Source organism: Salvelinus fontinalis, chromosome 20 (genome assembly GCF_029448725.1).
Source record: "Salvelinus fontinalis isolate EN_2023a chromosome 20, ASM2944872v1, whole genome shotgun sequence".
In the NCBI taxonomy this organism is placed as follows: domain Eukaryota; kingdom Metazoa; phylum Chordata; class Actinopteri; order Salmoniformes; family Salmonidae; genus Salvelinus; species Salvelinus fontinalis.
The window spans coordinates 26,668,049-26,681,414 of NC_074684.1; the positions used below are offsets into that span (position 1 = coordinate 26,668,049).

A 13,366-nucleotide genomic window follows, 5' to 3' on the forward strand; every position below is an offset into this window, starting at 1 on the left:
GATCTGCAGAGAAGAATAGGAGAAACACCCCAAATACAGGTGTACCAAACTTGTAGCGTCATATCCAAGAAGACTCGAGGCTGTAACCACTGCCAAAAGTGCTTCAAAGTACTGAGTAAAGGGTCTGAAAACATATGTAAATGTCAGTTTTTTATTTGTAATATATTTGCTAAAAAATGAAAAACCTGTTTTTGCTTTGTCATTATGGGTTATTGTGTAAATTGATGAGGGGGAAAAAAACAAATGTTATCTTTTAGAATAAGTCTAACATAACAATGTGGAAAAAGTCAAGGGGTCTGAATACTTTCCGAATGCACTATTTATCCTACCAGGATCAATGGTAAGGTTAGTCTGCTACAAGTAATTGCGTCACTAAATACATTCTGAAAACATTGGCAATTTAAAATGACCCAGCAACACTGTGTTAATGGCCTACATCCCATTATATGGCTCCAGGTGTCTCAGTTACAGTACACTGCATTGGTGTGTGTGTGTACACTGGTTGTGTCGCTCCAGATTAAACTCTCACCTCGAAGAAGCTCTCCACATACTGCAGAATGTAGACTCCACAGTCGCTGAAGTTGTCCTGCTGAGGCACATGTGGGCTAGAACCCTTTGTCTGGTCCCTCCCAAAACTCCTCCGACTTCCTTTCCTCACCTCCCACTCCACCTCCAGGTACCTACAGTTACACACACACACAAACAAAATATAAATGGCTTGGGAAGGTTTGCTTTTGTGTGCTAATTAGGCAAACTAAATCTACAATATTCAGAACAGTATTAAAGCATTGACTTACTCTCGTAATGTTTTAATGACAGAAGATCTGGCAGGGCCACGTAACGAGTCCATGATGAGAATACAAGGTCTGAGAAAACAAACAACACACTTAGAAAAGGCCTAAAACATTGTAATCGTTAGGTAAATATTCATGGTAAATATTCATTAACCTCAAATGACACTATCCAAAGGTGTCAGAAGGAAAGCAATAGCATCCTCTACTGCCACAAAAATGGTAGAACATCCTTTCCTACTCACTGTTTACAGACGGTGGGTTTTGATGTCCACTCTGAGCTCTCAGGGAGTTCCAGGTCTTCAGCAAGTGCACCGTCCTCACTGCACTCATCCTAGACAAAAAAAAAGAACTAAACAAAGTTACACAACATTCATTTAACTTAATCTGCAAATCATCAGATAATGTTATTTTACAGTAAACAAATTGACAAACTTTTCGCATGCTTATAGGGAAGGACATTCAACAAGCACAGCACTCACACAAATGACTGATGATTGGCTGAGAGAAATTGATGATAAAAAGATTGTGGGTGCTGTTTTGTTAGACTTCAGTGTGGCTTTTGACATTATCGATCATAGTCTGCTGCTGGAAATACATATATATGTGTTATGGCTTAACACCCTCTGCTACAGTTGAAGTCGAAAGTTAACATGCACTTAGGTTGGAGTAATTAAAACTTGTTTTTCAACCACTCCACAAATTTCTTGTTAACAAACTATAGTTTTGGCAAGTCGGTTAAGACATCTACTTTGTGCATGACACAAGTAATTTTTCCAACAATTGTTTACAGACAGATTATTTCACTGTATCACAATTCCAGTGGGTCAGAAGTTCACATACACTAAGTTGACTGCCTTTAAACAGCTTAAGAAAATGATGTCATGGCTTTAGAAGCTTCTGATAGGCTAATTGACATCATTTGAGTCAATTGGAGGTGTACCTGTGGATGTATTTCAAGGTCTACCTTCAAACTCAGTGCTTCCTTGCTTGACATCATGGGAAAATCAAAAGAAATCAGCCAAAAATTGTAGACCTCCACAAGTCTGGTTTATGTTTGGGAGCAATCTCCAAACGCCTGAAGGTACCACGTTCATTTGTACAAACAATAGTACGCAAGTATAAACACCATGGACCCACGCAGACGTCATGTCACTAAGTCTCCTTCAGATGAACATACTTTGGTGCGAAAAGTACAAATCAATCCCAGAAAAGCAGCAAAGGACCTTGTGAAGATACTGGAGGAAACCGGTACAATAGTATCTATATCCACAGTAAAACAAGTCCTATATCGACATAACCTAAAAGGCCGCTCAGCAAGGAAGAAGCCACTGCTCCAAAACCGCCATAAAAAAGCCCGACTACGGTTTGCAACTGCACAAGGTAACAAATATCGTACTTTTTGCTGTAGGAGAGACTGGTGCACTTCACAAAATAGATGGCATCATGAAGCAACATCTCAAGACATCAGTCAGGAAGTTAAAGCTTGGTCGCAAATGGGTCTTCCAAATGGACAATGACCCAAAGCATACTTCCAAAGTTGTGGCAAAATGGCTTAAGGACAACAAAATCAAGGTATTGGAGTGGCCATCACAAAGCCCTGACCTCAATCCTATAGAAAATTTGTGGGCAGAACTGAAAAAGTGTGTGCGAGCAAGGAGGCCTACAAACCTAACTACGTTACATCAGCTCTGTCAGGAGGAATGGGCCAAAATTCACCCAATTTATTGTGGGAAGCGTGTGGAAGGCTACCTAAAACATTTGACCTAAGTTAAACAATTTATAGGCAATGCTACAAAATACTAATTGAGTGTATGTAAACTTCTGACCCACTGGGAATGTGATGAAAGAAATAAAAGCGGAAATAATTAATTATTTCTACTATTATTCTGACATTTCACATTCTTAAAATAAAGTGGTGATCCTAACTCACCTAAAACAGGGAATTTTTTCTAGGATTAAATGTCAGGAATTGTGAAAAACTGAGTATAAATGTATTTGGTTAAGGTGTATGTAAACTTCCGACTTCAACTGTACATTGTGGATAAAGAATTACCTGTCTAACAGAACACAGAGGGAGTTCTTTAAATGGAAGCCTCTCCAACATAATCAGGAATTCTCCAGGGCAGCTGTCTAGGCCCCTTACTTTTTTCATTTTTTACTAATGACATGTCACTGGCATTGAGTAAAGCCAGTGTGTCTATGTATGCGGATGACTCCACACTATACATGTCAGCTACTACAGCGACTGAAGTGACTGCAACCCCCTAACAAAGAGCTGCAGTTAGTTTCAGAGTGGGTGGCAAGGAATAAGTTAGTCCTAAATATAAAAATATATATATAAGTATTGTATTTGGGACAAATCATTCACTAAACCTCAAACTAAATATTGTAATAAATAATGTGGAAATTGAGCAAGTTGAGGTGACTAAACTGCTTGAAGTTACCCTGGATTGTAAACTGTCATGGTCAAAACATATTGACACAAAAGTAGCTAAGATGGGGAGAAGTCCATAATAAAGCGCTGCACTACCTTCATAACAGCACTATCAACAAGGCAGGTCTTACAGGCCCTAGTTTTGTCGCATCTGGACTACTGTTCGGTCAGGTGCCACAAAAAAGGACTCAGGAAAATTGCAATTGGCTCAGAACCGGGCAGCACGGCTGGCCATTGGATGTACAGAGAGCTAATATTAATATGTCAATCTCTCCTGGCTCAAAGTGGAGGAGGGATTGACTTCATCGATACTTGTATTTATGAGAGGTGTCGGCATGTTGAATGCACCAAGCTGTCTGTTTAAACTACAGGCGTAAGACACCCATGCATGCCCCACAAGACATCTCTTCACAATCCCCAAGTCCAGAACAGACTATGGGAGGCGCACAGTTCTACATAGAGCCATGACTACATGGAACTCTATACCACATCAAGTAACTGATGCAAGCAGTCAAATTTGATTTAAAACAGTGTGTTGTGAAATCTGTGAATGGGTTGTAATATTTTTGAAATTGTATAAACTGCCTTTATTTTGCTGGACCCCAGGAAGAGTAGCTGCTGCATTGGCAGGAACTACTGGAGTTTCATAATAAATACAAATGTCACCAACAGAATAGCAAATTCCCCCATTACCTGACAGGAGCTTTGGTCATCAGAAAAGGTATCTGTGTCATCACCATTGCCACTACCTGATCTGAAACACAAACTGATTCTGTGCAAGCCATCTGCAAAACATGATTAAAAGCCAGTGAGATAACTGACTCTTCATCCATCAATTTCCACACAGCTTCTAAGACATCAAAGTATATTTGCCATTTGCACAGGATACAGTGTACTGTACACAGTGCAATGAAATGCTACTTCCAAGTAGAGACATTGTCTGTGGGTCACCTGTGTACTGTGGCTGAGCATTGACCAGCCCATTCACCCTTTCTAAAGAGGTCTTGGGAGGCACTTGGCCCCCATTGGGACAAATGGACGCTCCCTTTGGCTGCTCGCTGTGGGAGTGTCCTTCCGAGGAGGCCTCTGTTGCACTGAGGGACAGCTTCTCTGAGGGGGCCAAAGGTTCCTCTCTGCCTGGGGGCTCACAGTAGTCTGACTCTGGGGAGAGTGGCCGGCAGTGGTCAGGAGGCCTGCCCTGGGGTGTTGACTGTGTCTGTGATAGCCCTGGGGCCTGGCACAAAGGGTTGGGCTCAAACTGAGGGCCCTGCATCCCTGGGAAGCAGATCACTGCCAAGTACCAGTGGGATCTGAAACATAGAGAGACCAATGGGTTTGGTTAAGAAAGAGAATTAGGTTTACCATGTGTCTTACTTTGCATCTTATACTGATACAAAATAACAAATGTGTTTGCTTTCATCACTGCACGTCACGTAAATGCTTAAAGGGATACTTCAGGTTTTTGGAAATGAAGCCATTCATCTACTTCCCCAGCGTCAAATTAACTATATCTCTGCGTGCAGATTGAAGGAAGTTGCTAGCATGCTAGTAGATACCATAGACTTCCATCATTGCGCAAACACTACAGTGCATTCGGAAAGTATTCCGACCTCTTGACTTTGTCCACATTTTCTAACGTTACAGCCTTATTCTAAAATGGATTAAAATTGTTTCCCCCCCATCAATCTACACATAATACCCCATGACTAAACAAAAACAAGTTTTTAGAAATGTTTGCAAATGTATACAAAAAACATGAAATATCACATTTACATAAGTATTCAGACCCTTTACTCAGTACTTTGTTGAAGCGCCTTTGGCAGCGATTACAGCTTTGAGTCTTCTTGGGTATATGACACTACAAGCTTGGCACGCCTGTATTTGGGGAGTTTCTCCCATTCTTCTCTACAGATCCTCTCAAGCTCTGTCAGGCTGGATGGGGAGCATCGCTTCACAGAGATTTTCAAGTCTCTCCAGAGATGTTAGATCGGGTTCAAGTCTGGGCTCTGGCTGGGCCACTCAAGGACATTCACAGACTTGTTCCGAAGCCACTCCTGCGTTGTCTTGGCTGTGTGCTTAGGGTCATTGTCCTGTTGGAAGGGAAATCTTCACCCCAGTCTGAAGTCCTGAACGCTCTAGAGCAGGTTTTCATTAAGGATCTCTGTTTACATCTTTCCCTCGATCCTGACTAGTCTCCCAGTCCCTGGCGCTTAAGGATCCCCACAGCATGATGCTGCCACCAGCATGCTTCACCATAGGGATGGTGCAAAGTTTCCTCCAGACGCGACGCTTGGCATGCAGGCCAAAGAGTTCAATCTTGTTTCTCATGGTATGAAAGTCCTTTAGGTGCCTTTTCGGACAACTCCAAGCGGGCTGTCATGTGCCTTTTACTGAAGAGTGGCTTCCCTCTGGCAACTCTACCATAAAGGCCTGATTGGTGGCATGCTGCAGAGATGGTTGTCCTTCTGGAAGGTTCTCCCATCTCCACAGAGGAACTCTGGAGCTCTATCAGAGTGACCATCGGGTTCTTGGTCACCTCCCTGACCAATGTCCTTCTCCCCCGATTGCTCAGTTTGGCCGGGCAACCAGCTCGAGGAAGAGTCTTGGTGGTTCCAAACTCCTTCCATTTAAGCATGATGGAGGCCACTGTGTTCTTGGGGATCTTCAATGCTCCAGAAATGTTTTGGTACCCTTCCCCAGATCTGTGCCAACACAATCCTGTCTTGGAGCTCTACGGACAATTCCCTCGACCTCATGGCTCGGTTGTTGCTCTGACATGCACTGTCAACTGTGGGACCTTATATAGAAAGGTGTGTGCCTTTCCAAAAATATGTCCAATCAGTTGAATTAACCACAAGTGCACTCCAAGTTGTAGAAACATATAAAGGATGATCAATGGAAACAGGATGCACCGGAGCTCAATGTCGAGTCTCTTAGCAAAGGGTCTGAACACTTACATAAATAAGGTATCTGTTGTTGTTTTTTTTCTTTATACTTTGTTTTTATTGAGGAACACAAAGAAAGTACAAATAAAGTAAAAGAACAACAAAAAAGATCTGGCAGTTACAGTGCACATCACACCTTCATCATATTAGTTACATTAACATCTTTGAATTAGACCGTTTCCAAGTATGAAACCCATTTCTCCCAGTATTCTTGAACTATCTCCTCTTGAGTTCTTAAAGCAAAGGTCATACGCTCCATGTGGTGTATTTCTTCTACAATGTCTATCCATTGTGTCCCTGTGGGAGGGTCTTTTTGTAGCCATTTCCTAGTGATAGCCTTTTTACTGGCTGCCAGTAGGGCCTTCAACAGGTACTTGACTCTATTGTCTAAGTTATCAGGTATTTCACCCAAGTACAAATAAATTAATGTTTGTTCTATGTCAAATCCCATTATTTTTCCAATGTTAGATCTTATTTTCCCCAGTAAGTCCAAAAGATATGAGAGTGGTCCGCCCTCAATAGACCGCATTCTCTCCAACAAGGGTGTGGTGAGCCAGTCTGTTTTGATTTCAGTTTAGGTGTTATGAAGAAACGTATAACATTCTTCCAACAGAATTCTCTCCATGATCTTGAGTTGGTGGAGCTTTGTTGAGTCTCTAATATGTTCAACCATGTTTCATCAGTTATTTCAATGTTAAGTTCCTCCTCCCATTTCTTATAGTTTGTAGAATGTTTCTTTGAGGTTTGAATACCCAAGTAGAGATTTAAAATAGTTTTTTTGTTACTCCCCAAGTTGTATGCGTTAGTGAATACTTGGATTCATTTTTGAGGTGCTCGTGGCTCAATCACTTTTATCTCCCTCAAGAAATAGTGTCGAACTTGTAGGCATCTATAAAAATCTTGTTTATCCAAGCCATGTTTTTTTACTTAGGTCCTGGAAGTTATCTAGGTCCTCATAATTGTACTGAATGATGTGATGCCTTTCTGCGTCCATTGTTTAAATCTGCTGTCCTGAGTTGCAGGGATGAAGCTGGGGTCGTATGCGGGCCAACTCAGCAGTTGACCTCTCTTAATTATTTTGCATAACTTCCCTAAACCATGTCTTCAGAGAGAAATTAATCCACTGATTTTGTCTACAGTATATTTCTATTACCATGTCTTTATTTCCCAAAACTGACTGTATGGGTATCTCTGTCAAAGTAGTCTCCATGTCTTTCAATTTGGATTTGGATTCTGAATTGCACCAACACACCAGAGGTCTCAATTGGGCTGACACAAAATAATATTTTAGGTTTGGTAAGACCATACCCCAACAGTTCTTTGGTAAATGTAATATTGTATATCTAATTATTGGTCTCTTACTGTTCCAGATATACCTTGATATCTGTTTATCCCAATCTGTTCTTTTTTTATACATTTGCAAACATTTCTAAAAACCTATTTTCGCTTCGTCATTATGGGGTATTGTGTGTAGATTGAATCAATTTTAGAATAAGGCTGTAACGTTACAAAATGTGGAAAGTCAAGGGGTGTGAATACTTTCAGAATGCACTGTAGTTAGCATTGGCTTGTGAAACTACCTCCAACTTCCTTCATACTGGATGCAGAGACATAAAAATGGTATCCATGACTTCATTGCCAAAATCCCAAAGTATCCCTTTGAGACTTGAATGGAATTCCATTTGGATAGATTGTGCATCCTAAATAGTGAACTTATTTTAACCAGAGCCCTATAAAGCGCACTACTTTTGTAAAGTGGTGCACTATATAAACATGTGTGCACTATATAGCGAATAGGGTGTCATTTGGGAAGCAGTCAGTGATATTTAGAGACAGTAACTTACGACTCATTGATGGGCACAAAGATGAAGTCCTTTTGGAACAGGTCTACATGTCTGGTCCATGTCTTCACCCTGTTGTGCTTCCTCTTCTGCATCCTGATAACCAGCAAAGAAGTAACATGTTTGTTTTTTTAAGTCGTTGGTATTTTGTTTTATGGACAATAATAGTCCTAGTCGAAATGTAGAGAGGAAGACTGAGTGAGACCGAGAGGAAGGGCCAAGGCGGGCATCGAAACGCAGTAGCCAGCGGATGTGTGGTCCGGAGTCGGCAGAGCTATCACTAAACCAGACTCCAGCACTTCAGCTTCTGTCCTGTCATAACTAAATTCGGTGTGAAATGTGTTGCCCCTCATATCACTGGCCAGAGAAGGGGAGACTCACGGTAGGTTCGTGGTGTCTGGGAGGATTCTCCTCTCTTTCTGGTTGAGTCTCTTGTAAAAGAATGAGCTAAACACGTGACTCCTTTGTGAGTCTTCTTTTTTCAACTTCTCCAAAACTAAATATCTAAGTAAAGGGAAGATACACACACAGAAAACAGTCAATCCACAGTCCCTGTGAGGTTGGTCAATGTCCCTTATATGCAACAAAAGCAAGCACTGCTTCGATAGAATATCAAACAGAGAATGTGACTTTAAAGACAATGGAAAATTTACAATGGAAAATAAGACAATGGAAAGCAAATTACACCAACTTTAAATAAAAGTCTATGATGACGTCGTTTAGGAATTCTCCATCATTAAGGCAGTGAAGGTCTTCGTTAGTCACCGATATGCCCCCCTTGGCTGGAGGAGGTGGGTACACCATCAACCTACAACACAACCATCCAATGATTAAACCATCAGGAACAAACAAACACAGAATTGTGCTTAAGATGACAGGGTTGTATTCATTAGGGTACAACGAAGCAAAATCGTTTGCAACAAAAAATGAAAACAAGTGTTTCTTATTGGACAAGTTTCAGATAGTCCCTCCCCGTTTCAGTCAATTTTCTTCTGTTTGGTGCCTAATGAACATGACCCAGGAGTAGGAGATAGATAACCCTTGTACTTTATGATTGGTCCAGTGAAGGTGGGTTGGAGCTCAGCCATGTCATCGTCTTCATCATCAAAGAACGCATCGTTCTGCTGTCGTGTAGCCATGCGCGTTCGCACCATTGGAGCCGGTGTGTTGGTTTTAGTGCTGTTGTTTTTGTTGTTTACCTACAAGAAAGGGATGTAACCAAAATATATTTGTCATGGGATTGTTCAAAATAAACTATTTATTGAAAATCTGATGTCTAAGAAAAGCAAAACCAGCAACATATATTTTTGTAGCTAGTCTCAAAAGGCTCTAAGATGCTAATCTTCAGGACCTGAGACACACAGCCCTATTACGTCACATACTGTTAAGTTTGATCAATTCCAACAACTTTTCCAAAATTCCCAAGTTCTCCAGAAATCCCAGTTGGAAGATTCCCAGAAACAGGGAATAAGCAGGCCCACCTTTTCTTTAGTTGCTTTGTTGTAGTTGACCAATCTGATGTTAGCTTCATCAAACGACAATTTGGTGGGGAACTCATTGAGGTTGTTGGCTCGGCCGATCTCTTGTAGAATCTCCTCTAGAACCATCTGCTGGTGCATCGACAGCCCGTTCTCAAAGATCAACACGATGTACTTCTCATCAGAGTCTGAGGACAGAACGGAAAGCAACAAGACTTGACATTTTGTTGAAGGTGAGGTAACAGACTCGCTTTATTTAGCACAAAATGACATGTCACAGAAAGGCTTCTCCAAACACAGGTTTCTGTTCATCCATCTATGTACAGACTACTGCAACTGGCATGGGATCTCCACAGTTCCATTGACATCACTATGTAGCGTCTGCAATCCTTACCGTTGCCAGCGCAGTCGTACCAGCACAGGCCTCCCTTGTCTCGGGTCATCTTGAGCTGGGTGCGGAGCCGCACACATTCCTCGGTGCTGGTCTGGAAGAAGAGGACGGGCAGCTTCCTCACGCTGCACCACTCACAGCTTATGAGCTCCGACGCACGCAGACACACCTTCTCCAGAGCATCCACCTCAGGACCTGGCACACAAAGCACTATTATGTCACATACTGTTTAGTTTGATCAATTCCAGAAATGTATTTAGGAAATGTACTGTAATTTTGCAACCCTACACACTGTACAACACTGTCTAGTCTATCTACAATCGGTTGTCCTTTGAGAGCAGAGGAAAACATTTATAGGACATCTGACGTTCTTGTTGTCTCCTACCTTCAGTTTCAAGATGAATGTGATCGACCGTAAACTGAAAGACAAAGAGATGGTTGAATGATGGCGGTATGCTAGACAGTCAGGGAATAGTGAAAATTCAAAAAACAATTAATTTAGCAGTATTCATTTTGTTATGGTTAAGACAAATAACAACATTATTCATGGTAAATGTATAGAATTGCAGGAAAACTAGCTTTAAAAACAGTAAAATTCTCTCTCAGCTCGATGGCAGAATATGTAGAATCACAGGAAATAAGCTTTAAAACGGCACCATTTTCTCTCAGCTCCATGGAGAAAATGTGTAGAATTGCAGGATGAGGGCCTCTTAAAATGTTCTCTAAAATGTAGCTACACTGACGGCGCTCATTCCACGCCTCCTACCAAGCCCACCACCTAAGCCCCTTTTTGATCCAGGAAAAAAACCTGATAGGCTATTGCTTTTAGCCAGATTTTAAGTAAGTATAAGTGTCTGTACAGAAAGAGTACAGTCGTGACCAAAAGTTGAGAATGACACAAATATTAACTTTCAAAGTCTGCTGCCTCAGTTTGTATGATGGCAATTTGCATATACTCCAGAATGTTATGAAGAGTGATCAGATGAATTGCAATTATTTGCAAAGACCCTTTTGCCATGCCAATTAACTGAATCTCAATAAAACATTTCCACTGCATTTCAGCCCTGCCTCCAAAGGACCAGCTGACATCATGTCTGTGATTCTCTCGTTAACACAGGTGTGAGTGTTGACGAGGACAAGGCTGGAGATCACTCTGTCATGCTGATTGAGTTCAAATAACAGACTGGAAGCTTCAAAAGGAGGGTGGTGCTTGGAATCATTGTTCTTCCTCTGTCAAGCATGGTTACCTGCAAGGAAACACGTGCCGTCATCACTGCTTTCACAAAAAGGGCTTCACAGGCAAGGATATTGCTGCCAGTAAGATTGCACCTAAATCAACCATTTATCGGATCATCAAGAACTTCAAGGAGAACGGTTCAATTGTTGTGAAGAAGGCTTCAGGGCACCCAAGAAAGTCCAGCAAGCGCCAGGACCACCTAAAGTTGATTCAGTTGCGGGATCGGGGCACCACCAGTACAGAGCTTGCTCAGGTATGGCATCAGGCAGGTGTGCGTGCATCTGCACGCACAGTGAGGCGAAGACTTTGAGGATGGCCTGGTGTCAAGAAGGGCAGCAAAGAAGCCACTTCTCGAGGAAAAACATCAGGGACAGACTGATATTCTGCAAAAGGTACAGGGATTGGGATGCTGAGGACTGGGGTAGTCATTTTCTCTGATGAATCCCCTTTCCGATTGTTTGGGGCATCCGGAAAAAAGCTTGTCCAGAGAAGACAAGGTGAGCGCTGCCATCAGTCCTGTGTCATGCCAACAGTAAAGCATCCTGAGACCATTCATGTGTGGGGTTGCTTCTTAGCCAAGGGAGTGGGCTCACTCACAAATTTGCCTAAGAACACAGCCATGAATAAAGAATAGTACCAAAACATCCTCCAAGAGCAACTTCTCCCAACCATCCAGGAACAGTTTGGTGACGAACATTGCCTTTTCCAGCATGATGGACCACCTTGCCATAAGGCAAAAGTGATAACTAAGTGGCTCGGGGAATAAAACATGAAATTTTGGGTCCATGGCCAGGAAACTCCCCAGACCTTAATACCATTGAGAACTTGTGGTCAATTCTCAAGAGGCAGGTGGACAAACAAAACCCACAAATTCTGACAAACTCCAAGCATTGAATATGCAAGAATGGGCTGCCATCAGTCAGGATGTGACCCAGAAGTTAATTGACAGCATGCCAGGGCGGATTGCAGAGGTCTTGAAAAAGTAGGGTCAACACTGCAAATATTGACTCTTTGCATCAACTTCATGTAATTGTCAATAAAATCCTTTGACATTTATGAAATGCTTGTAATTATACTTCAGTATTCCATAGTAACATCTGACAAAAATATCTAAAGACACTGAAGCAGCAAACTTTGTGGAAATTAGTATTTGTGTCATTCTCAAAACTTTTGGCCACGACTGTACAGGAGCAGGGTACTTACATTGACAGGCTTGGACACCATCCTGCGAAGAGTCCCTACTCTCACACTCCGACAGTCCAGGATGATGCTGTCCAACTTGTCGGGAGAGATCCTCTGTTTTTTCCTGGGTGTAGAGTCGTCCGGCATTTTGTTTCCAAACTGAAAATGACATGCATGGTCAGCCTTGAAACCTGCTGCTTCATATCACTCATTTCTCTGAGGGACAAATCATGTACAGTAGATGTCTGGCCAACACCACAAGGTGATTCATCAACTGGCCATTTAGATTCAACTGCCCAATTAGTTTGCAAGCTAAATATCGGTAGCACTATGTTGTTTTCTCAAAGGTAAACTTTACAACCCTGAAGACACAAAGTAAATGAGACTTAAATCCTTAGTCACAATGGCTGCCAAAAACAACTTAAGGAGCCCATCTCGGTGAATACAAAAACACCCAGTGATGTCATTTTCTGCCAAGCAAAACAACCCACGAGGTTACCTTGAGAGAGCAGATCAGGAACATTATGGTCTCAAGGACATTTTGACAGACAGACTCAAAGTCAGACTGAAACGTGATAAAACAGCTCACTACAACACTGGCTCACTATAGACAGGTCCGTTTACATAATGTAGCCATGAATTGAGGAAAACTTAATTACGTATCCACACAAGTACCACCCTATACACAGAGGCTGTTGTAGAGGATAATGCGGGTCGCCTACAGCACCTATACACCACCCCAGCATGGGTAGGGTTCCTGGCCGACCCTTCTCACGTCATGCTATCCTGGTCTAAATAAAATGAAAAATACTTAAAAATATAAACTCAGCAAAAAAAGAAACGTCCTCTCACTGTCAACTGTGTTGATTTTCAGCAAACTTAACATGTGTAAATATTTGTATGAACATAAGATTCAACAACTGAGGCATAAACTGAACAAGTTCCACAGACATGTGACTAACGGAAATTGAATAATGTGTCCCTGAACAAAGGGGGGGTTCAAAATCAAAGGTAACAGTCAGTATCTGGTGTGGCCACCAGCTGCATTAAGTACAGGCCTCGGT

The 13,366-nt window shown here is 41.9% G+C and overlaps 1 protein-coding gene across 7 annotated transcripts in view; it reads right to left on the reverse strand.

Moving 5' to 3' along the window:
- The window catches only part of LOC129817600 (sentrin-specific protease 6-like), a 36,292-nt gene that overhangs the window by 1,993 nt on the left and 20,933 nt on the right, over positions 1 to 13,366 (reverse strand). For all 7 annotated transcript variants that reach the window (XM_055873026.1, XM_055873027.1, XM_055873021.1 and 4 more), the window contains 13 exons: positions 12,324 to 12,461; positions 10,269 to 10,302; positions 9,887 to 10,078; positions 9,496 to 9,680; positions 9,062 to 9,213; positions 8,706 to 8,822; positions 8,396 to 8,518; positions 8,018 to 8,110; positions 4,180 to 4,538; positions 3,922 to 4,013; positions 1,037 to 1,125; positions 798 to 866; positions 530 to 680 (listed from right to left, as the gene is read on the reverse strand). In XM_055873026.1, the coding sequence (XP_055729001.1) occupies positions 530 to 680; positions 798 to 866; positions 1,037 to 1,125; positions 3,922 to 4,013; positions 4,180 to 4,538; positions 8,018 to 8,110; positions 8,396 to 8,518; positions 8,706 to 8,822; positions 9,062 to 9,213; positions 9,496 to 9,680; positions 9,887 to 10,078; positions 10,269 to 10,302; positions 12,324 to 12,461 (1,794 nt within the window). The remainder of the gene's footprint in view (positions 1 to 529; positions 681 to 797; positions 867 to 1,036; positions 1,126 to 3,921; positions 4,014 to 4,179; positions 4,539 to 8,017; positions 8,111 to 8,395; positions 8,519 to 8,705; positions 8,823 to 9,061; positions 9,214 to 9,495; positions 9,681 to 9,886; positions 10,079 to 10,268; positions 10,303 to 12,323; positions 12,462 to 13,366) is intronic.